The sequence below is a fragment of the Anthonomus grandis genome, chromosome 14, assembly GCF_022605725.1.
Source record: "Anthonomus grandis grandis chromosome 14, icAntGran1.3, whole genome shotgun sequence".
Classification (NCBI taxonomy): Eukaryota; Metazoa; Arthropoda; class Insecta; order Coleoptera; family Curculionidae; genus Anthonomus; species Anthonomus grandis.
The window spans coordinates 8,221,731-8,246,260 of record NC_065559.1 but is presented as its reverse complement, the minus strand read 5'-3'; the positions used below and the strand labels follow the sequence as shown (position 1 = coordinate 8,246,260).

At 32.1% G+C, this 24,530-nt stretch overlaps 1 protein-coding gene across 1 annotated transcript in view; it reads left to right on the top strand.

Annotated features, from left to right (window-relative positions):
• LOC126744683 (probable ATP-dependent RNA helicase CG8611) overlaps positions 1–16,532 on the top strand; it is a 37,310-nt gene extending 20,778 nt beyond the window's left edge. Inside the window, exon 9 of the mRNA XM_050452194.1 lies at positions 16,334–16,532. Within this exon, the coding sequence (XP_050308151.1) occupies positions 16,334–16,463 (130 nt within the window). The 3' untranslated portion in view covers positions 16,464–16,532. The remainder of the gene's footprint in view (positions 1–16,333) is intronic.
• The last annotated feature ends 7,998 nt before the right edge of the window (positions 16,533–24,530 follow it).

The following is a 24,530-nucleotide window of genomic DNA, read 5'->3' as shown; positions in this document are numbered from 1 at the left end:
CATGAGTCACAAGCTGCTTCCTTGAAAGGGCACCATCCACAGAAACACTCTACATTCTAGTATGCAAATAAGACCCAAACCACTGAAGAGCCAGACCTCTGAATCCATACCGCTCAAGCTTCCATAGCAGTATTCCGTGACTAACGCAGTCAAATGTTTTGGTCAAGTCACAAAACACTGCTGCAGCAATATCACCACTGTTCAAGCTTAAAAATAAGGACTCAAAGAATGAAAAGATTGCATCTGATGTTCCCTTGGCACTTTGAAACCCAAATTTGCTTTTCAGCTAAATATGACAAGTCGATTTTTAACCAATTTCTCGATAATTTTTGAGAGGGTGGAAAGCAATGCTATTGGTCTGTGATTCTGAAGCTCCCCCCTTAAACAAAGGCATGATTCTGGCTACTTTAAGACAATTGGTAAATTGGCCATTATTGAAAGAATGATTAATTGCAGATACAAGTACCTCCAGTGCCGAATCAGGCAAATTGAAAAATAACCGTACATTAAGTTCATCATAGCCAGACGTATTTTTCTTCTTTATCTCCTTTAGAGTAGACTTAAGCTCAACTAGATCAGTTGGCAAAAAGAAGAAAGAATCTGGTCCAGCCCTGTACTCAAAAAACTGTTCATAGTTGGAAAAACCCTGAATTTGACTTGCTATGTTACTACCTATGGTACAGTAGAAGTTATTCAGCCTATCAGGTTCAATATTTACCTTTACAGTATTGCCCCGTATACCTCTTAGTTCATTTACTCTCTTCCAAGCCTCCCCTGAACATTACTAATCGCAAAACACATTACGATATCTATTAACAAAGACTAAACCTTTCAATGTAATTTCTTGTACTTGTGATAAATTTTACATAGGTGAAACCTGACCATTACCAAAAAGATTCAACGATCATAAATCTTACATGGAAAACGACGATTTTCAAAAATCCAAAATTACACAACATGTATTCGACAATAAACATAGAATAAACTGGACTGCTTCCTCAATTTTAGCAAAGGAACCGATTTCAAAATTACGCAAATTAAAGGAAAGTGCATTTATAATGTTAAATAAGGATAAATGCCTAGCTATTATTTGGTTAAAGAGAGAGATAGAACAGGGCATTTTTAAAATTAGTTGGTAATTTGAAATATATTTTATTTATATATCTTCTTTCATTAAATTACATGATCACACTCCTTTAATTTTAAAAGAAGCAACCTTTGAATTATTTGTTATCTTTCAAAACAGTTTATCAGATGAAAAATTGGAAAAGATAAGTATGTTTTTTCATATTTTTAAATTAATTTAATTTTATTTTTTATAGATATAACTAAACAAAAGTAAAAACACAAAGTCACGGTCTCATCAAATCCATATAATTTTTTAAAAGCTACACGTTTTTCGCTCCTATCGGAGCATCATAAGGCCTAAAAAATACATTAAGATATTTTTCACGAAAAGAACTCTTACAAAACTCATTACCTAGACCTACACAGATCACATTACAACTAACAACAAAAAGCTAGGTTAAGTTAACAATTCCCACCATAGATAAAAATATATCTTTAAAAAAATAAAAAAGTAAAAATGTAAAATGTCACCAGTGGGGAACGATCCAGCAACCTTTAGATTCACAGGCGCGCGTCTAACCCATAGGCCACCAAGTAACATGATCAAAAATGGGAAACAATCCGAACTATACTAATATGTGTGTATCTGTTTTTGAAGGTGGTAGACAATGGTACAGTGAAAACATCTTGTCGAACTTGCATTGTCTTATTTATTTAATGTAACACGACGTTTCGGTTCTAAACTGTTTAACAACAGTTTACACTTGATAACGGTTGGAGATACTTACCAACCGAAACGTCGTGTTACATTAAATAAATAAGACAATGCAAGTTCGACAAGATATTTTTCAATATGTGTGAATATTAGTAAACAATCGAAAAAGAAAAAAAGAAGAAAAGACTTTTTAAGAGAGGTTGTTATAAATGAGGTAAGGTTCAAACGTGAAAATATCGTTCACACACACAAGGACAGGGCTCTTCTTAGCTTTAGTTATTTCCATTTTTTCTAACAAGTCCAGTTTTTTGCCTTTTGAGCACTCATGCAAAATATCCGCTCCCTGAGTTAAAGAAAATCCATGTGAGGAGGCCAATAAAGGCAATAAATGATTTGCAAACGCCGATTTAGTTTCGATCATGTCAGTATCCCTATACCTGTCCACCAAACTTGTATGTTCCTTTATTCTGGTGGAAATTTTTCTCCCCGATTGCCCTATGTAAATGGCTTTACAGTCATTACATCTTGATTAATATATCCCTGATTTTGAAAATAAATCTGCCTTATCTATTGTACTAACTAGCTGACTTTTTAAACTGTTTGTAGTTTTAAAGGCAATTGTAAGATTTGTAGACTTGAAAAACTTTGCAAGCTGAAAAGAAATATTACCAAAAAATGACAATGATCTAAAAGGATGACTATTTTCATTATTAAGATGGATTAAGTTGTAAGTAAGTTTGTATTTATTATAGAATTTAGAATAAAGGCGATTAATCAAGTGGAAAACCATTATTAAAAGCAATATGTTTAATTATATTTAGTTCATCAAGGAAAGCTTCTCTAGAAAGGGGGATGTTGAAAAGGCGATAGAAAAGGGAATTAAAAGAGGCAAATTTGTAGGAATAAGGGGAGTATTGGATGACATTGTCCGTAGTGGTGGGTTTGCGGTAGATCTCAAATTCAAGTTTGTTGGTATTTTTTGAAATAGGAACATCAAGAAAAGGTAACTTTCCATCTATTTCTTCTTCAATGGTAAACGAGATATTTGCGTGAAGAGAGTTTATAGAAATGAGGAAATCCGCCAATTGCAGATCATTTCCATTCCATACCACAAAAATATCATCCACGTATCTCCTATATACAGTGAGAAAAGCACCAAACTTCCTATTGACAATCCTTTTCTCCAAATGGTGCATAAAAATCTCACTGAGAAGAGGAGAGAGGCAAGACCCCATTGCTAGTCCAGTAACTTATCTAAAAAACCTGTTGTTAAAAACGAAAAAATTCTGATCAAGTACTAGCTTGAGGAGTGTTAAAAGATCATCAACAATAAATCTGTCAAGCGGTGACTTAAGCAAAAGGGACCTGACTAGATCAAGGCAATCACCAGGTGGAATGCTTGGAAATAAGTTCTTAACGTCCAGAGAAATTAGTTTTGAAGCCTCTGGTATGCAGATATTTTTTAAAAAATTTGTCAACTCTATTTGTCTTATTGGTATACCCTACGTATCCTCCTTCTCCCCAATACAGCAACATTCATTGTTAAAATTTAAAAAATTAATACCTTTATCATCTCAATGTTTTTTATTTTTTATGTAGCTAGAAGTAAAAAAAAGGTAAACAACAACCAAAATTCCTTTCCTTTCACGGTATAGAATTAGTAGAGAGTACACACCAAAAGTTTCAATCGTGAAATATTTCTCGATAATAATAATTATCATTTAAAATAGAGTCTCCTTTTTCATTTTGAGTAAGGGATTTCTATTCCACCACATTCTATCCACTGTTCTTTTCTTCCATTTAGTTTTGGTGATTTTTTAGACGTTTTCTTTGTGAAAATTATTAATTTCCTCAAAGGAATTTGCTTTGTAGCGTAAACACAGCCGTTTTGCTTGTTTATTTCTAAATTGACAGCGGGAGTCGTTCACAAACGTATTTTTTTTTTTTTTTTGGCGATTATAGGCAGACGATACGTGAGTACTGAGTGTGGCTGTGGGTTGGACTTGTCTTGATCATTGTCTGGTCAATAATGTTTATTTTCCTATGTCAGGAGTATTATTCATGGGATCTTATTCTGTTATTCTTGGTTTCGTTGGAAGTTTGGTTTCTTCTTATTTTTGGAGGAAAATTATTCGAGATCGTCCTCTTTTGACTGAAAATTGTAATTGTAACCGAAACTGTGTTCAATTTTTCGAAATTTCGGTATAGTTGTACTCTTGCTTGAAAACCGTAATTTCGCCCCGAGTCATAAATTCCATATTAAAAGTAGAAACGGCTTTAGCCGGGCCAATTAAATAAAGGATAATTATTTATTAATTTCGAGATCATAAAGATTTAACATTATGTGGCAATTAAAGCGGGTTCGGAGCACTCAAAGTAATTTCAATGCGGCGGCCGAATCGCAGGTGTAAGTGGCCCATAATTAATCTTTTGTGTGCGCGCGTTATAATGAAACGCGTCCGATTAACGTTTTTAAATTAACGTAATGAGCTGGAGAGGGCGCGCATTAGTACCGGGACAGGTTTTTATTTTATATGCTGACGATTTTATGACCAGAGGTGGTAAATCTATATTTATTTAATTGAAAATACTAATAGTGTATTAATAAGTCGTTATTCAGTATTTTATTGCTATGTCTATTACATAGAAGGCAATCTTTAGCCGTATAATAAATGAAAATTTAATGTAAACTTCCAATGTATCCAACTTTTACGAAAGCATAAATTCTCAAAGATTTTGGGAATTCGCGGTCCTAAACAGACCATTTTGAAGTTATTAACAACAAATCTATTAGCAAGTTTTCTTTAGTAAATAACAAAATAACAAAAAGTTGGTGAGTTTGAAGGATAAAACATGAAAAGAAAGACCAATTAATATGGTTGAAATCAATTCTCTCAGTCTTTTAATGAAAATGAACTTTGAACCAGCCTCAAACTCCAAAAACAACCTGGAGGAGATTATAGTAAGTGTTAAATTATTATTTCAATACTTGCCAAAATCTTCAAAAGGATTCGCTAGTGAAACGATTCGCAACCAAATTTCAAGAAACTTATTAAATCGCAACTTGACCATAAAAATCAATACATGACTTGTCTGATTAGGGATCCTGCTAAATTCACCCAAGTCCTCAAAATCAACCTTGGCTTGTGTTCCACCCAAAGGAAATATAAAAAAAAGACAATCGCCAAATACGACATTTAAAATGTCATTAACGTCATTATTGTTATATTTGATGTACGTCAAAAATTAGCCAATCAGAATCACTATCTTGGGTGATAGACTATTTCGCCCCGTCATATTTATCCTTCATAACCTCGAATCTGGTAGGTTACAATTTTAGGAGATAAACTATTCCCAAGTAAAAGGTAAACATTAGGAAAAACAACAGCAACAAGACTGGGTATCTGTATATTGAGAAAAAACATACCACTAAATGCAAGAAAGAAGACAGAATAATCGTTCACAGTGTCAATGTCAACTCGATCTAAAGCCATCTCGTGATGAGAATGGTAACGGAAGAAAACGCTTCAGCTTTGTGGTGCTGTATGCCGGCAGTCAGTGATATAGCAAGCCTAGAGAAGGATTTGTAGATTTGCGTTATTAGGCTATAATTTGTTTTATTATTTATTTTATACTGAAAGATTAAATAAATGTTGAGAATTTAAACTTATTATTTTAATCTGAAGTGAGAACGCTACACTTTTTCCATCACGGCTTCACAAAATTTCATTCTTCGCCACTGGTCTTGTCGTAGTTTTATTTCAGAAATTATATGTTATTATTGAAAACTACTGTATTGAAAATTGTTAGCTTGACCGATGCATTGGGGTTAAGGATTCTGCGCAACTATTTCATGGTAACTTTAAATTTAATAACCATTATATAAATCTTATAGTAGAGGATCTGAGTATTCCAACTATGCTGCAAATCAAGTATGTATATCACGTTTTTCGAGCTTCATCGAAGCTTAAATTACAGCTGCATCAGAATCCCAATCCTATTTAATTGTAATACGTGGCCATGAATTTGGTTTATTTTTTTTTGACTTGTAACTTCTCAAATTTATTTGTTAATTTTTTCTGTTACATACAATTACCATTTTAGGTGTTAAGTGCTTTATAATTATGCTCTTTAAATATCATGTGACAGAAAGCGATAAGGCACAAGAAAATACAAAACTTCTAAATCACCCAATGACGTTTAATTTGATTATAATTTTTAGTTATACAACTACAAGAATAATTTGAGCAATTTTTTTCGTTAACATGTGCCTGAGCAATAACAAACTTCTAATAAAAATATTGCAATTAAGTGAGCCATAATTATGTTCATTCTATGTAAATAATAATAACAACATATTTAAAACACTATAAGCAGCGTGAAAGTAAATTTGGTGGCGAGGTCTATCTTAAAGCTACTTCTATACCTATAGTCTATTTCAAATAGGTAGACAGTAATAAAACTTTATTAAGTATGCAAAAGTTGTACAAGGTGACCATTCAATATGACTTTTTGACTGGTCGCACACAGTTGGTCGGTCTTTTTTAACTTGTTCATAAGAGATTTGAGTGATGTAATTGTTCATTCAAAACATCTTGCTTTTGCTGATGATTTTAAACTGTATAAAGCCATTGAGTCATATCTTGATGCTGAGCTACTTCAATTGGATTTAAATAGTGTTGCCAGCAATAGTCTGGAACTGAATGTAAAGAAGTATGTATGTATTTCGTTTGGTCGTTCTAATAAAATTATTAATTATCAATACACAATCAACAATAACGAACTCAAGTCAGTTGATACAGTTAAAGATTTAGGTGTTCTTTTTGATACCAAGCTAACTTTTTTGCCGCACATTTTGAATATTATTAACAGGAGTATGCGTAGTCTTGGTTTTATCACTAGAAATAGGGTACATCTTTCACCTTATTGTTTCAAATTACTTTATTACTCTTTGGTACGTTCCGTGCTTGAGTATGCGTCTGTAATTTGGTCCCCTTATTATGATTCTCATATTGAACGCCTTGAGGCTGTACAAAGAAGATTATTAAGATCCCTTGCTTATAGAGCTGAAGTTAAAATTTTTCGTAATTATTACATCGACTATAATGCTATCAGTGTCCAATTTAATATCCCTAATCTTGAAGTCAGACAGCATTATTCTGATGCTTTAACGTTTTATAAGATCTTAAATGGTTTATATCATTGTCCTACCATCTTGGAAGCAATTCCTTTTAACACCTGTCAAAGAAGGATCAACTCTTCTATATTTCGTTTACCCTTTCATTCGGCCAACTATGGGTTTTTTTCTCCACTGACTAGGACCTTGCGTTTCTTGAATGAAAATAGTTTGGATCCATTTTCGGGCGGCTTACGGTAACCTACGTTCCTTGGATAGTGTTAAGTTTTTAGTTAAGTTCTTAGCCCTGTTGATGATTGTTTTTTCAGAGGTTTTATCTTGGTATATTTTTTTTTGTAATTCTAGTATTGTATTTATATTGTTATATTATCTAGTATTTTGTATTATCTATTTTGTTTTTGTAAACTGGCTCTGCCGTATATTGAAATAAATAAACAAATAAATAAATATGTATGCCACTTCCATGGTTTGAATTGCGAAATTCTCTCTCTGAAAAAACTCTTTACGGAGTGCAGGTATTGCCATTATTTTGAACAGTAATAAACAGATTTAAAAAAATTAATATTAGTGTCTTAATTGATCATAATGACTTTCAAAAATATTGCAATTAAGTGAGCTATGATTATGTTTATTCTATCTAAATAATAATAACATATTTAAAACACTATAAGCAGCGTGAAAGTAAATTTAGTGGCGATGTCTAGCTTAAAGCTACTCCTATACCTATACTCTATTTCAAATAGGTAGAGAGTAATAAAACCTTATTAAGTATGCAAAAGGGGTACAAGGTGACCTTAATGTATGCCACTTCCATGGTTTGAATTGCGAAATGAATACTCTTTTTACGGAGTGCAGGTGTTGCCATTATTTTGGACAGTGCGTAATCTTTATTTCCCCAACCTGTACATATACAGAGAATACTCAAGTTGCTTCTAATGACGTCTTTGGCCTTTCTACCAAAAGAATCATTTGCCGCTCCTGCAATAAGGTTTCTGCTTACATTTAATGAAAATAATCTTGGAAATTATAGGTTGCTAGTTGAATTTCTCGTTTTTACCGTAAAAAAAACTCATAATTTGATTTAAAAAATTTAAAATTAATGTCTTAATTGATCGGGGCCGCACCTTCCCACAAAAGTTATTAGAAGAGTTATTATCAAACAGTAGCCTCTAACCCTAATTACCGGCACTGGGATCTTCCCACAAAGTGGCCGACGGTTTTTTTTTCGTTCATTCTTCAGCCGCCAAACCGAAGCCGTTCTACGATAATACACGTTCGCCGTGGAAGTTATTAATGAACCCGACGTGATTAATAGTTTAGCAGATTTCGGTCGAAAAAAACGCGCGCCTTGCCTCTGTTAGATTAATTACCTCTTTATTACCTTTTACGTTGAGCCTACTTGATATTTAAGTCAATCAAGCGGATTCATTCCGGACTTGAAACAATATTTTTTAATTAGAAATTTGATCTCGAACAGCGGAGATTTTTTTTATTTTATTACGCGCCCTCGGCTTTCTCGGTCATTATATGCCGGTCATTAATACATCGTAGGAGAGCCGACGATAAAATTATCCTTGTTATCAATCTTTTCGGGAAAGGGTTGGATCTGGGAAATGTCAAATGGACGGCTGCATTATGACTGAATGATTATGGTTGGATTGTCACGGTGAGGCTTTTTGGAACTAATATGTTTATGATGGGGTGTATGTCTATCATAATGAATTTCAAAAATATTGGAATTAATTTAGCCATGATTATGTTTATTCTGTCTAAATATATAGGATGTTCAGTTGACAGATGACATTATGATTTAACAACATATCTAATATTATACACAGGGTGTTAAAAAAAAAAGTCCGGGATGCTACTTCAGGGGCGTAACGTACACGTTTTTTTGTAAGACAAAGGTTTAATAATAATAATAATAATAATAAAATATATCTTTAATTGCAGCTTTAAACCTTCCAACTCATACAATTTTTTTATGTGTTTGGGTGTGGAGTTAAATAGTTTTATACATGCATATTGTGGAGATTTTTCTCTTAGTGAAAGTTTATGAAGTGGATACTTTAAAGTCCTTAAGTGTTATAATTATGTTCCGTTTTTGATTGAAGAAGATATATGTTTTTAAAGAAAACCATTAATAATTCATACACAGTGTGTCCAAAAAGTCTGCAAAAATACCTTTTACAGATAAACGAATTACCTGGTTGAAAAACGTTCGGACACGTCAATTCTCTTTTATTTTTTTGCATGTTTTCAGGTTTCCGAATCTAAATTATTTAACTCTCGGTACTTTTTTGTATCACAGATCGGAGCAGATTTGACGTCTTTGCTAAGTTCAATATTATCCGACATGGCTGAATTAAATGAAAGAGAAAAAATTACATTCATAAGGTTAAAGGGTTATGAAGAGCGTGTTAGACCATACGAAGAGGTCGCTAATTTATTTAATGATTTATTTCCACATCGAAATCAAATCAAAGAAAGGACTAGATCTAATCCGCCAAACAAATGATCTAAGAAATTTGAAAGTTTTACAATGTTTCATTGAAAATCCCCACAGTTTGTTGCGAAAAACAGCTCAAGAAATTGGCATGCGTAAATCATCGGTTCAAGTAATTTTAAAACAAAATGAATTCCGTCCTTGTAAAATTTACTTGGTGGAAGAACTTTTGAAGGATAATTTTGGTGACACGTGTATCGCTCCTAAGAGCATCATCAGACCTAAAAAATAATGCAAACAAAACCAAATAAAATTACAAACCTTAAAGTAAAACGAAAAAGTATACCTTAAGAAGGTTAAAACACGACCGACAGTCATTTATACACACACACTGAACGGTAAAATATAAGTTTAAAAAACTGACATCACAAATATATAAAAAAAATAACATAGAACTTGAATACAAGAAAATAATAAAAAAGTAAAAAGGAACTATCCAGATTCGAACCTACAACCTCACAGCAAAACTGTTAAGGTTTGTTGACTAAGGTGCTGTTGACCGCTAGGCCACACCGTTCATGCGATAGCTTGAAAAGAATAAAAGGGACTAGATAATGTTATTAAAAATGAGTCCCGGCTCAAAATTGAACACGTCGTTAACGCAAGTTAAAACTGGACTCTTCTTCTCTATTGCTTCTCTAAAACATCCAGCTTTTTGCCCTTCTGGCAGTCATGAACCACTGTCACATTATTAGAGTAGGAAAAATTATGACCTGTTGACAATAAATGATTGGCAAGCGCTGACTTGGTCTCAACACTATCGGTGTCTTTAAACTTGTTCACCATTATAGCAAGGTCTCTTTGAGAATATGGACGACTTCTTTCAATTATTAAAACATTGTGTTTTCGGATGAAGCTACGTTTATGCTTCATGGCGTTTTAAACCTTCAAAAGGTACTGGACCGATGAAAATCCACATTGGATGCGGGAAGTGCGTACCCAGTATCCCCATAATGGGCCTATTTGGAATCCACATAATGGGCCTTTATTGAGGGGTACCTGACTTCCGTAAAGTATTTAGAAATGCTTCAAAACCGCATTGTTCCTGAAATTAGATGTTTGGTCAGTCCAAACTACACACAACTATATTTCCAACAAGATGGGGCTTCTCCGCACTATAGTCGAGAGATACGTGATTAATAAAAATAATATATATATTAATAATGATTAATAAAAAAAAATATAGAGGACTTAAAACAACGCATAATAAATGAAGCTGGCCAAATTACACAAGAAATTATTCGAAACGTTATTGAAAATATGTATTTCAATCCTGCGGAAGTTCATTTTCAGGAAGAAATTTTCAGGAAGTTCCAAGGAAAGCATTTTGAACATTTAATTAAATAATTTTGCTTTGTACCAAAGTTTCTATTACAATACCTTTATTAAAAAAGTTAATTTGTTTTTTTTTAATTAAGCTTCAGTTAAATTTAAAGTTATTGTTAAACGATAGCTCATGAAAAACTAAGATAGGAAAGTGCACCCCGTATTTCTCTAAGTTAAATCATTTAGATTTTACAGGTAAATTTTTTAAAAATTGTTGTTTTTAATTATTGATATTTCGAAAACAGTTAAAGATTCGTATAGGGTGTTATACATGAAATGTGTTTAGAATTTAACATAGAATCCAAAAATGCATCAATAAATGGGGTATTCTATTTAAAATAATAACGTTTTCAGCTGCCCAGTGTTTTTGACGCATCCTGTATATTTTTCAAAAATCTGAAAACATGCAAAAAATAAAAGAGAATTGACGTGTCCGAGCGTTTTTCAACCAGGTAATTCGTTTACCTGTAAAAGGTATTTTTCGAGACTTTTTGGACACACTGCATATGCATATACAAATATATATATATATTTTTTTTATTCATGTATTTTCGAACTACTCTAATACCATAACAAATAGAATTTAACTTTTTTACTAGCTGGTTTATACGGTATACCAGCGTCTTATTTGGTTCACCTAGATTACGAAAACACCGGGTTATAACAGAATCCGAGCAGAACTAAGGGAATGAGAGCACTTTGAAAATCCTGAAAAAGTCGTTTTCGACGTCCGTTTTTGAGGCCAAAAATGGGCATCAAAAATGCCATATCTCGGCTATCGTACGAGCTACGACCTTGCGGATGGTCTCGTTGGATTCAGAATGACGAAACTAAGACAAAACCGTTGGAATTTTCCCGATAGCTCCCATAGAAGCCGAGATGTCGACCTTCAAAGTTTGGGTTTTTTCATTTTTCGGGTATACCCCCCCGTATCGAATTTTTTCACCAAAAATTGATTTTTTTTTTAATTATTAAGATTAAAAAATTATCCTCTAAGGATCGGTGGTATTCTATGGGGAAAAGAAGAGGAAAAGGGAAAAGTGGAGGCAACCAGTTAACACAAGTTTAATTGGGAGTTTCGGTTTGGAATTTGAATTGAATAATAAACTGAATGGTTGAAAATTATTTTAAATGCCTGGAATATTAGGAAAATGCCTCCAAAAGGGTGGAATAAAAACAAAAATTATTTCATAGTAACTAGTGATTATTTCATTATTCCATATGAATTTTAAATAATTTTTTAGTTTATTACACTCCTTCAAAATAATTTTTTTATTATTCCAGGCATTTGAAATTTGAACAAACTGAAGAACAAAAATCATTTCAAATGCCAATGCAAAACATTCACTCCAAAAACGTGGAATATTAAAATAATCAATCATTAATATGAAATATTTTTAAGTTTATTCCAGGCTTTTGAGAGTATGGTTTTCATATTCCAGGCATTTGAAATAATTTTATTCAATACCTGGAACGATAAAAAATTTACTTCAAAGACATGAAATCATATGAAATATTAATATATTCACTAATACGCGAAGCGTTTTTTCATATTCCAGCACACCAAAAAAAATCATTTCAAATGCCTGGCATATTTAAGAAATGCTTCCAAGAACGTAGAATAAATTCAAAAATATTTCATACTAATTATTTTATTATTCCATATGAATTTTAAATAATTTTTCATTTTATTCCACGTCTTTGGAATAATTTTTTTATTATTCCAGGCATTTGAAATGATTTTTTTTTGCTTCAGTTTATTCAAATGCCTGGAATAATAAAACATTTACTTCAAAGACGTGGAATTAAATTAACAATTATTTGAAATTCGTGGAATATTAAAATAATCTCTAATATATGAAATGTTTTTGAGTTTATTCCAAGCATTTAGAAGCGTTTTTTCATATTCCAGGCATTTACAATTATTATTTTTCTTTAGTTTATTCAAATTTCAAATGCCTGGAATATGAAAAAACGCTTTCAAACGCCTGGAATAAACTCAAAAATATTTCATGTTAAGTAGTAAATATTTTAATAGTCCATATAAATTTCAAATATTTTTTCATTTTACTACACGTCTTTGGAATAATTTTTTATTATCTCAGGCATTTGAAATTTGAACAAACTGAAGGATAAAAATTATTTCAAATGCCTGACATTTAAAAAATGCTTCCAAGAGCATGGAATAAATTAAAAAATATTTCATCTTAATTTTTGATTAGTTAATTATTCTATATGAATTTTAAATAACTTTTCATTTTATTCCACGTCGTTGGAGTAATTTTTTTATTATTCTAGGCATTTGAAATGATTTTTTTTGCTTCAGTTTATTTAAATACCTGGAATAATAAAACATTTACTCCAAAGACGTGGAATAAAATAAAAAGTTATTTGAAATTCATATAAAATATTAAAATAATCATTAATAAATATTAAATGTTTTTTAGTTTATTTCAGGTTTTTGAAAGTGTTTTTCATATTACAGGCATTTGAAATGATTTTTTTTATTCAGGTTATTCAAATTTCAAATGCCTGGAATATAAAAAAATGCTTTCAAAAGCCTGGAATAAAATTAAAAATATTTCATATTAATTAGTGATTGTTTTAATATTCTATGAATTCCAAATAATTGTTTATTTTATTCCACGCCTTTGGAGTAAGTTCGTTATTATTCCAGGCGTTTGACATTTCAATAAACTGAAAGATAAAAATTATTTCAAATGCCTGACATATATAAAAAAAATGCTTCCAAAAACGTGGAATAAATTGAAAAATATTTCATATTAAATATATATATATATATTTTTATTCATGTATTTTCGAACTACTCTAATACCATAACAAATAGAATTTAACTTTTTTACTAGCTGGTTTATACGGTATTACCAGCCAAGGTGTTGATTGAATAAAGCCAACATCTTTGCATTTTCGTTTACATTTAAATCATTATTGCCAAATTGTTTTTTTAGAAACATTATAATAATTATTTTTTCGTTGTTTAAAATTAACATATTTGTATTAAACCACTGTGTGATGATGTCAAAGAATTCTTCTATTTTAGCTAATAATCTTTTAATGATTTACCAGCAGTAATAATTCTAGTGCCATCATTATTATTAGGAGATCAATTTCATTAATCAATACCTCACCAAGTATGCTGCCTTATGCAATTCCTCTATCATTAAATAAATATTTAGAATAACTTATTTTCTTATCCTTTGACACTTGTACTATTTGTTTTCTGTCATTAGTGTAGGACCTAAACCACTCTATAACATTACCCCTTATGCCATATTTCTCTAACTTTTTTATTAACATTGTTTGAATAGGGAACAATCGTACGCTTTGGTTAAATCTAAAAGCATTCCAAGAGCAACTCCCCTATTTTACAAATGTTCTACAATGTTCTTAGAGAATGCAAATATTGCAGTTTGTGTTGATTTGCCTTTTAAAAAACCGCGTTGATTTTCACTAAACAGGTTATTGGAAGTAAAGAAATGATCAGCCTTGGGCTCAGCTACTTCAAAAATTTTTGAAAAACCCGCTAATAGGCTTATGGGTCTATAACTATTAAAATTATCAGAATCGTCTTTTTTAAAGCACGGATTTATTTGGGCAATTTTTAGATTTTTTGGAAATATTCCATGTTTAAAAGATGTTAATTACATAGCACAGTACATTATTGATTTCAGGAGTTGATAAAAATATTTGTAGGGATTTCATCTACTTCACTATGCGCTATGTCACTAACTTCCTTTGGTGTAACGGACTAATATAACTCTAGAGTGACTTAAAACATTGACCTAGAATTTGCTTCAATTAAAGAGTTAAACGAAATTTTGGTTACGGAACTTAATAAATCTGGAATAACAGAAATGAAAAACGCATTAAAAATATTTGCAATTTTATTTGGTTCACCTTCTAATTTAACAATATTGTGTCTTGCAAATAGACCACGTACATTTTGATTTGTTATCGGAGCTTTTAATTGGGGTTTCATATTGCGTTGCACGTGCGTTAACTAATAAGCTGTCATATTTAAGTTTTTCGTCTCTATACGCTTGTTTAAAAGCATGATTATGGTTTTTTCACATTAGTAAAATATCTAGTTTACACTTACATTCTGAAATATCTACATCTTTATATATCTCCTTTTTCCTTCAATTACCTAGAAGCCTAAGAGGAAAACTTTAGTTAAACAGGCCCTTAAAATGATTCTTCTTAGAACATTGAAAGGCTAGAATTAGCATTGCCGTGGAACTATGGGCAGTTTGTTTGCTTGCAACATCTCTGATGCAATGATACCAAATGCTTACGTAGAAATAACAAAAAAAAAACACTTTATAGTATCATAAAAGTTTGTTAATTATTTTGACAGGCACAAAACAATGCCACAGTTCCTGTTAATATAATATAAAGCTTTAGAAGAAAAATCGATATTTCATTTCTCAAAATATTTAGATTCTTGCAAAGATTTTGACAGTATCAAGATATTTTCAATCCATTGAAAAGCTACTCAATAACTTCAAAACGTTTGTATTTACAAGGAAACTTGTAAGTAACTTTTTGGTGAAGGAACTCATCGGCTTTTATTTCAAACTAAAATCGTTACATGACTTCAAAAAAATATAGATTTCTAAGATGCCTTTGACAGTATCATGATTTTTTCGCTCTATTGAACACCCACTTAATAACTCCGAAACATTTATATTACCAAGGAAATTTGTAAGGACTTTTTTGGTGAAGGAACTCATCGGCTTTCATTTGAAACAAAAATTAAGAAAATCGTTAGGTATTTTAAGATTTTCTTAATCCATTGAAAAGCTAGTCAATAATTCCAAAACGTGATATTTAAAAGTAAACTGGTAAGGAGTTTTTTTGATAAAGAAACCCTCGGATTTCATTTGAAACTGAAATCAATAAGATCGTTACCTGATTTTTTAAAATATTTAGATTTTTGTAAAGCCTGTGACGGTATCGAGATTTGTTCAGTCCATTACTACTCCAATATTGAGAACTACTACTCAATAATACCAAAACGCTCGGATTTACAAGGAAACTTGCAAGGATTTTTTTCGTAAAGGAACCATCGGCTTTCCTTTGAAACTAAAATCAGGAAAAAACGTTACTTCATTTCTTAAAATATTTAGATTCTTGCAAAACTTTTGATAGTATCAACATTTTTTCAATCCATTAAACTACTACCAAATAACTCCAAAACTATTGTATTTATAGGAAAATCACACGAACCAAGGCGGTAATCTTTTACTGTTGAAATATTATGTAAAACTTATAATAAAAAAAGTTTCCTTGGAAATGTTGGAGAGCTATCTTCCTAAGAATTAATTGAATATGAATTAGTTCAGATATGAAATATGTTTATAAATTTACTAAATATATCATAATATTTGATTATAATTTTTGCTATGTATAGCCACAATACACAGAGAGATCCCTTTATGTGTATAGCCAGTTAGTCAATACATTTTTAAAAATGTACTTGTCAAAAATTTGTTTATTATTATTTTTATAATACATTTATTAATATTTTCTGTCCTAGTTAAATAATTTTTTTTTACAGAGACAACGAAGAACTAAAAAGACCGTGGCCCAAAAAGCGACCAATCAAATCCATAAGTTTAACTACATCAGAATTTTCCAGTGGCTTAGAACCAGCAAAGAAGAAAAAGAAAAAACAATTTGAGGACTAACAAACACACATTAGATAATAATTATTTTAATTGTAATATAAATAAAGGAAAAACTTGTTTAAAAAACAATGTGTGTGTTAATCTCCTGAGAAGCAGGGCAGTTTCTTATTAATAGCAAGAGTTTTAAAAAAGTCAAAAAAGTCCTTTAATAACTTTAAAAATTAAAAGCCACCCTTCATTTACCTCTTCCTATTCCATCCATCTTAATTCCATATCTCTGATGGGTTGCAATTTATTAACATCAAGAAAGGCGTTTACTCGAGTAAAAAGGAGGACAGAAAAATATGGTTTTTAAATGTTCCTTTATGTCTTAATGTTCATAATTAAGATACAGCAGGCCAAAAAACTATTAGTACACTTGAGAAAAACCTTTTCAGCTGGTATATTTTAAAGTTATACAATAGTACCCGCATTTAGTAACTTTGGGTAAATTGACCTGTTTTTTTTAACTAATGTCATCAATTTAAATTTCGAAACATAACTCCAGTATACAGGAGGGGCCATCCAAAACAGACGAATGTTTCATAAATCTTTCAAGGTTTTGGACTGGATGGCCTAAATTTTCGATTTTAAAAATACTCACAAAAAGAACCCTCAGAAAGAAATCAAGGGTTAATAAATCGGGTGATCTCGCGGGCCATTTGATAGTCTCTCTCTTCCTAATCAGAAACTTTCGTTAATAATTAAATATTAATTTTAATAATTATTAGCTCTTTTTTTTGAATATTGCAATGCGTCTTACTCGCTGGTGAAAATTCTAAACTCACTAGTGAAAACGTTTTTGCAGTATTATTAGAAGATGGTATGGTTTTCTTTAATGATAATCAAATTTTTAGCTCTAGTAAATTTGCAATAAGCAGAATATAAAAACACTGAAGTACTACACATCTTATAGAGCTGAACCAAAAAATCTTGCACTTTGACAGGATGAGAGTATGGAATGACATTTCAAGAATTTGAATTTAGCATTTAGACTCTAATTATAATAATAATAATAATAAATATTTTTTATTTGCATAGAAGAAACAAAAAAAAATACAAGTTTACAAAATCTAGCAATAAATTTACGCAAATAAAAGACCTACAAATTCAGAATTCTGCCATGGCAGATTCTGGTCTTTAACATTGTGGCCCCACACTTCATTAAAAAAAATGGTAATTTTAGTAACGCTCATTAACAGTAACGCTTAACTAATAACTGATTAAATACCGCTTTTTCTTTAATCATATACCTAATAAACCTACATATAAGAGTTCTAAATTTGACAGTTTAACATCAAGCAAAACAATACACACTGCAAAAACCCAAAAAACAGATTAAATTTTTTGTTAAATAACAAAAAATAGAGAAATTATTGCAGACAATAAATAAATAAATAAAATGATCCCAATACCAAAAATTGCAATAAATTACTCAAGAAAACAACCATTCAAAAAGTTAAAAAAAAGAACTTAAATTATATACCCTGCTGATTCATTAGATGTACAATCATCCTCCTACGAAAAGTATTACAAGAAATTGATAATTGGTCCGGATCCAAATTTAAAGAATTTATTTGATAAGCAAAATTGTAAGAAAATGATCGTTTAAATAACTGTGTTTTATGTCTCGGAATGAGAATAGTATTTCTTCTTAAATTTAAATGGTGTACATCATTTCTAAAAGTTATTTTTTGATAGAGATAGGGCGGACTACGATATATTAAAATTTTATAAAAAAATTTTGAAGAATGAGCAATTCTTCGATTATGCATATTAAGCCATCCAAGTTCGTGAAGTTTATGGGAAATGCGGTTTCTCCTATGAATGCCAAATATTAGTCGAATGCAAGAGTTTTGGAGCTTTTGCAGTCTACCCCTATCCTCATAATCAAGACACCAGCCATACACTACATCACAGTAATTACATTGTGAAAGGACCAATGAATCACATAAAAGCTTCTTAATATCTTTACTTAAATAGTGTCTATGCAAATAAATTAATTTCAAAGCAAGATATGCCTTTTTAAGAATATTAGACACGTGATGTTTAAAACGAATATTATTATCTACTATAAGGCCCAAACTCTTACATTTGTCAACAACTGGAATTCTTTCGTCCCCCAATTTAATATTTATACCATTTAAAATATTATTTACATTAGTTCGATTACCTATGAACATTATAGATGACTTCGAAGGATTTAATTTTAATAAATGCTTTGAAGAAACATCACAAATAGCTTGTAAATCTTTACAATTCTCAAATTTATCACTATAAAAAGCCCTTTTTTCCGCTCTAATCGCTGTTGTTGTATAGTTTCTAAGCTGTTTGTAATAGTTCCATTTAGCTAGCAGTTTAGTTGTTTTAAAATCCTTTAATGCCTTATTTCTTAATTTTTGCAATAGTTTAATATTATCTGTCAGCCACGGAGAATCTTTTTTTTTTCGAACAACTATAGTTTTAATAGGAGCATGCTTGTCGAATAATTTGAGTAAATTATTGTTTAAAAAATGTATCTTATCATCTATGGATTCGAATTCATATATTAAATGAAATGGAACAGCCTCCAAATCCTCTTGAAAGTTGTTTAGGTTTATATCTTTTAAGGATCTATAAGGTACAATGTGCGGTTGTACAATAGACTCCGTCACATTAAATTCACAAAAAACGCCAAAATGGTCAGAAAATGTAGAGCTTATTATGCCAGATTTCAGAATGCCAACATAATTTGTAAAAATAAGATCTATAATTGAACTAGTGTTGTTGGTCATACGAGTATGCTCGGTTATAAGTTGCTTCAAATCGAAAGTTTCACACAAAGAAATAAGCTGAGTTGCATGACTGTAATTTAATTTAGATATATCAATGTTAAAATCACCTAGACACATTGTATTATTAAAATTTGAAAAAATGTCAATTAGTGTTTTCTCTAAAGTTAAAAAAAACTCTGAATATTTAAACTTGGAGGCCTATAGACTATGCCGAAAATGTATGACTCCTTACTAATAAAAATTTTTACCCATAAACTTTCAAAAAAATCTGAAATGACTTTCAGATAAAATAATTTCATATGATAAACCATTCTGGACATAGGCAACAATACCACCACCCCTAAGATTTTGACGATCATTTCTTATTAATTGATGATTACTGATCTGTATAATTATGTCAAGTACCAGATAATTAAGTGGAAATGGCTCTGTCCAAATACTCTAAATTAAAATCCAATGCAGCGGGTGATAATTGTATCAGTCTTTCCCTGCTTAGATTATGTTGCCCTGTCCTTTTTTAATTAACATTTTTAATGTGTCCATAAAAGCGGAAAGTTTTTCTATTCAATGAATAACTTTTAATAATTTCTCTGATTTGCGGCCAATTACTTATACCTATTTAGTGTTTTGACATTCAAGTATATAAAAGGCAACAGACAGATAGAAATTAAATATAATTTCATCTTATTGAAAGAATCAGACTTTGGTATTGTCTCACTGTAACTTTAAGGTGCTTGCCACAATATGATTACAAAAGTTCTAAAATAATTGCCTACGGTTTGTTTCCAAATCACGGTGTAGAGATCCTGTCAGTTCGATCAGCACTGCTGGGCTGATGGCATTCTCCAACAAATTCAGGTAATGGAAGATGGAAATTGAGATATTCATTTAAATTTTCGAGTAAGAATAGTCCAATTAAATGATCATCTAAAAAACCATCTCGAACGTTTAATTTCTGAGGGATCAGTATCGCTTATCAGTTATCCTTTAGAGTTCCGAAATCATTTTTTTTTATAAAAAAGTTTGTTTTTGGGCCATATACAATAGGCTGGAGCGAAATATTTTTTTTCATATTTCCCTAAAGCCTATGTGTAGAAAAGTTGCCTTTTACTACCAGTATTCATCAAAAAAAATCTCAGTTCAATCAACCTAAAACTTCTACTGCCCAAACAGCTTTGAACATTGAAATTTTCCCAATAGTAAAAAAATATATATAATTTTTTATTATTTTTAATAATATCTTATTAGTAATTATTACTGGATATTTACGTAAAGAAGGTATTACAAAACATTGCCAGAACTAAACAACAACTCAATATAACGACCTTGAAACAATACTACATGTTCTTTGACAACGCGTTGCGCCGGCTAAGCGCCAAAGAGGCAAACAAAGATTAGTTAAAGTAAGATAGTTAAAAGATATGGGAATAATTACTACAGAGGATTCATCAAAAATTGTCGACCGCAGTAAAATTCGAAGAGAAAGGGCAAAATCTCGATCTGACCTCAAGAGAAAAGATAAAGAAAAAGGTTTTAAATTCGTATATGGAATATATTTAGATGGAAGAAAAGACCAAACGTTAGTTCAAACTAATGAAGAAGGAATTTCTTTCAAGAAAACGAAGATTGAGGAGCATATAGTCCTAGTTTCAGAAACATAAGAAGCATTCTAGAATTTTTGGAGCATAATTTTGACGTTTCTAATTTGTGGGCTATAGGTTGTGATGGTACAGCAGTAAATACTGGTAATAAGAATGGAATTATTAGACAGCTTGAGCTCTCGCTGAATCGATTCCTACAATGGTTTGTTTGCCTATTGAACGCAAACGAATTACCTTTAAGACATTTGCTGCAACATTTGGACAGAAAAACCACTGGCCCAAAAGGATTTCGTGGCGAGATAGGAAAGCAATTAGAAAAATGTGAAACCTTACAACCTACAAATTTTAAAAGGATACAAATTACTTTGCCTGAAATTAGTGCTTATCAACTAAGCACCGACCAACAATACCTATATGAAATTTGTAATACCATTTCAAAAGGTAACATCTCTTAGAACTTGTCGAAAAGGAATCCAGGTAAAATGGCTCATTCCAGATGGCTTACGACCACAAACCGGATTTTACGATTATATGTCTCCATAGAGAAACCATCACAAAATGTAAGTATTCTAACAGAATATGTCATGAAAGTGTATGCCACCATGTCGTTTGCAATCAAAATCCAACCATCATGTCGTCATGGGAGCAAGCATCTATTTGGTATGATTGAAAAATCAAGATTTTTACCAGAAGATTTAATAAAAATCATAGACCTAGTAATTCAAAGGAACGGCTATTTTGGTCATCCTGAAAATCTCTTATTGGCTATGTTGGCTGATGTGAGAGAATTAGGTCTCAGAAGATTATTGAAGTGTAGGAAAACAGCAAGCCAACAGGAAATTGGTTTCAGGAAATAGGTTTGATTTAAAAAAAAAAAACAGTTGCTGTATGTGGAAATACAGCAAGGGATGGATTTATATAATTATAAATAATTTATAAGGGCACGAATTGCTAGAGCTAGTTTGCCAGTATTCAAGTCAAAAAGTCAATACCTTCAAGTTTTTAATGAAAATTATCACAAAAGTACAAATTAGGGTGGGAGGGTGGTGGAACTCGATATGCAGCTACCTCCACGCGGTGAGTTCTGGGTTATTTCCATCAAAAATAACAGATTTTCGATAAAAATAAGCGAAGAGCTGCATCACGGCTATAAAAAATATTTTCTTTAACTAATGAAATTTCAAGGTCAAATGGGCAGTAGAAGATGGCAATATTTTAAGCCACTTATTTTTTCTAGAATAGACCATTATACTAGGCAACTTTTCCACATATAGGTCAACTGATTTAAGGATTTTTTTTTCGATGCCGTTTTCACTCCACCCTAATATACAATTGTGAATCTTGATTAAATAAATAAAAGCGCAATTGTAAAAATTCTCTTTATTACTTTTTTCAGAATAAAATAAAACAGTTTCTACTTTTGTTTAGGCAAATAAATACATCGCACTTAGTGCATTGATTATTTATTTCTTTGTTGTTTGGCCAGTGTTTAAAACCTATAAATCGTTTAGCTGCGCATGGAACATTAGTAGGAACTTTTCTCTTTTTTCTTTCATTTCCCTGATAAATGTTTACATCCTCGACATTTTCTCGTTTTACTTTTGTTTTTTTTTGTCGGCGAAGAAATTCTTTATGAACACTGGTAGATCTTGAATCCCCGGTAGTGTGGGCCTCGGTCTGCTATGTTGCAATGCTATTGTACCCCATAGATTTATCCCTACATGTTTAGTTCTGTTGCTTCTAGAAAGTTCAGTATTTTGTCTAGTGGAGTAGTTCTTATCCTCTTGATCTGGTTCAATGATTTGCAAAAGCATAGAATGCAAAGAGGGACTTCTTCCTGTTCCTCATAAGCTCTACATAGCGATGTATCTACTCTCCCGAGTCATCAGTTAGACACAGTTCTGGAATCCTATTATGTTTGCCTGTAAGTCTGTTGCTTCCAGGTTCAGGGTGAGTTGCCTGCCTGTTGTCCATCCTCTAATACGCCCACTGGTACCCTGATGTTGGATCGTATGGCCGCAGTGTATCATACTGAATAGTCGCCTTGCCTAAGTCAGATAACTTCTGTTCTCAGTGGTCTCCTTTCCCTTTCTAATTACTAAAGAGTTTGCCTGGCCTTGTGATCTTGGTTTTGTCCGTTCTTCATGACATACGCCCAAAGTCCTGTCTTACGTCAAATAGGCCATTGTTTCCAACTTTCCTTATGATCGTTAAGAGCCTTTTTGCTTCATTCCGTACTACTAATGTTATCAGGTTTTCTAGGACAGCAGTCGGTGTCACTGCCATTGCTCCTGCTATACCCAGACACGCTGTTCTTTGTGTTTCATTGAGTATCTTTCGAATAACAGTCCTCCTTCCTCTCGGAATCATATTGGTGCTGCCACACTTTTGGTTAGTGCAACCAAATACTCTCAAACGCTAGCTGAACCTGAACAATAAGAGAACCATAATTTCCATTATTGCGACTATTTCGACTTCTGCAATCTCTTCGGTAATTTATTTAGCTGTTTATTACAGCCAAATTAAACAACTGTAAAATGGAAAACCTTAAGGACGTCTCACCCACAGCCAGGCCGCACAAGACTCTTTGAAAAGAGGGCACGAATCCGAGAGGCACACTGAAGGAGGGCAATAGTACTTACAATGGGATATTAAAACGTCTTCTTAGAACTCACTTACCTGACTATAGGTTTGGAGCTTCGGATGTTCAGTGTGTCAATTATTACTTTATTTAATTAATTATATACATTACTCAAGTGGCATGGCCACATGAGTGTCGAAGATCGTGGATTGAGAGAATGAAATGTAAATTCAAACTGTGAATTATTTCAGACCTTTCAAGTCACCGGGACGAGATGGCATCTATCCGGCATTATTGTCAAGAGGAAATGCTGTCTTCTATCGGGAGATAGAAGCATAACATTGGGGTATGTTCTAAGGATTTGAAGGGCGGTAGGGGTCGTGGGTCATATTTATACCCAAGAGGGAGAACAGACCCTTGGAATCTTAAGTCCTATAGGCCAATTAGTCTATCTTCTTTTATGTTGAAGACAATTAGGAAATTATACCTCAAGATGGGGGTTTTCTCGATGAGTCCGCTGCATTGACTTCAATTTGCCTATCAGAATGGCAGATCAACTATTACGGCATTGCACAAAATAGTTTGGAATATCGAAAAGGCCTTGGAATCCAAGGAAAAAGCCCTGGATGGGGATTTTTCTAAGGTTCTCTGGCCCTATGGAGGGGCTATCTATAAAGAAAAGGGTGATCAACATCCCCAGTCTTTGAATGAGCGGCATCGAGAACGTTCCGAGGGAGAGGGTGAAGTATCTAGTTCTCTTTTTTGCCTTGATTTGCAGCTATGAGGGCAATCTCCATCTACAGGAAAAAACCTTAGGACGGACAACCTTCCTAATTCTGAGGGGAATCTGGAATAAATTTGATATGTTTCAAGTGGGCGACCATATGAAGTCGGTATACTGTTCCGATACCAAATACAGGATCCTCTTCGCTACAAGGGAATAATGGTGCAAACCCAAGGTGGTTAGGGGATGGATCGGAAATGAGGTATACGGCTGGATCAGAACCGCTCCAAGGAGTTGACGCAGGAATAGTGCGGTCTAGAACAAACAAGTCACTGAGCAAGGATACAGCAACTTTGCAACTGGAACTATACGCGATATTGGAGACTGGGGAAATCCTATCTAAAAGAG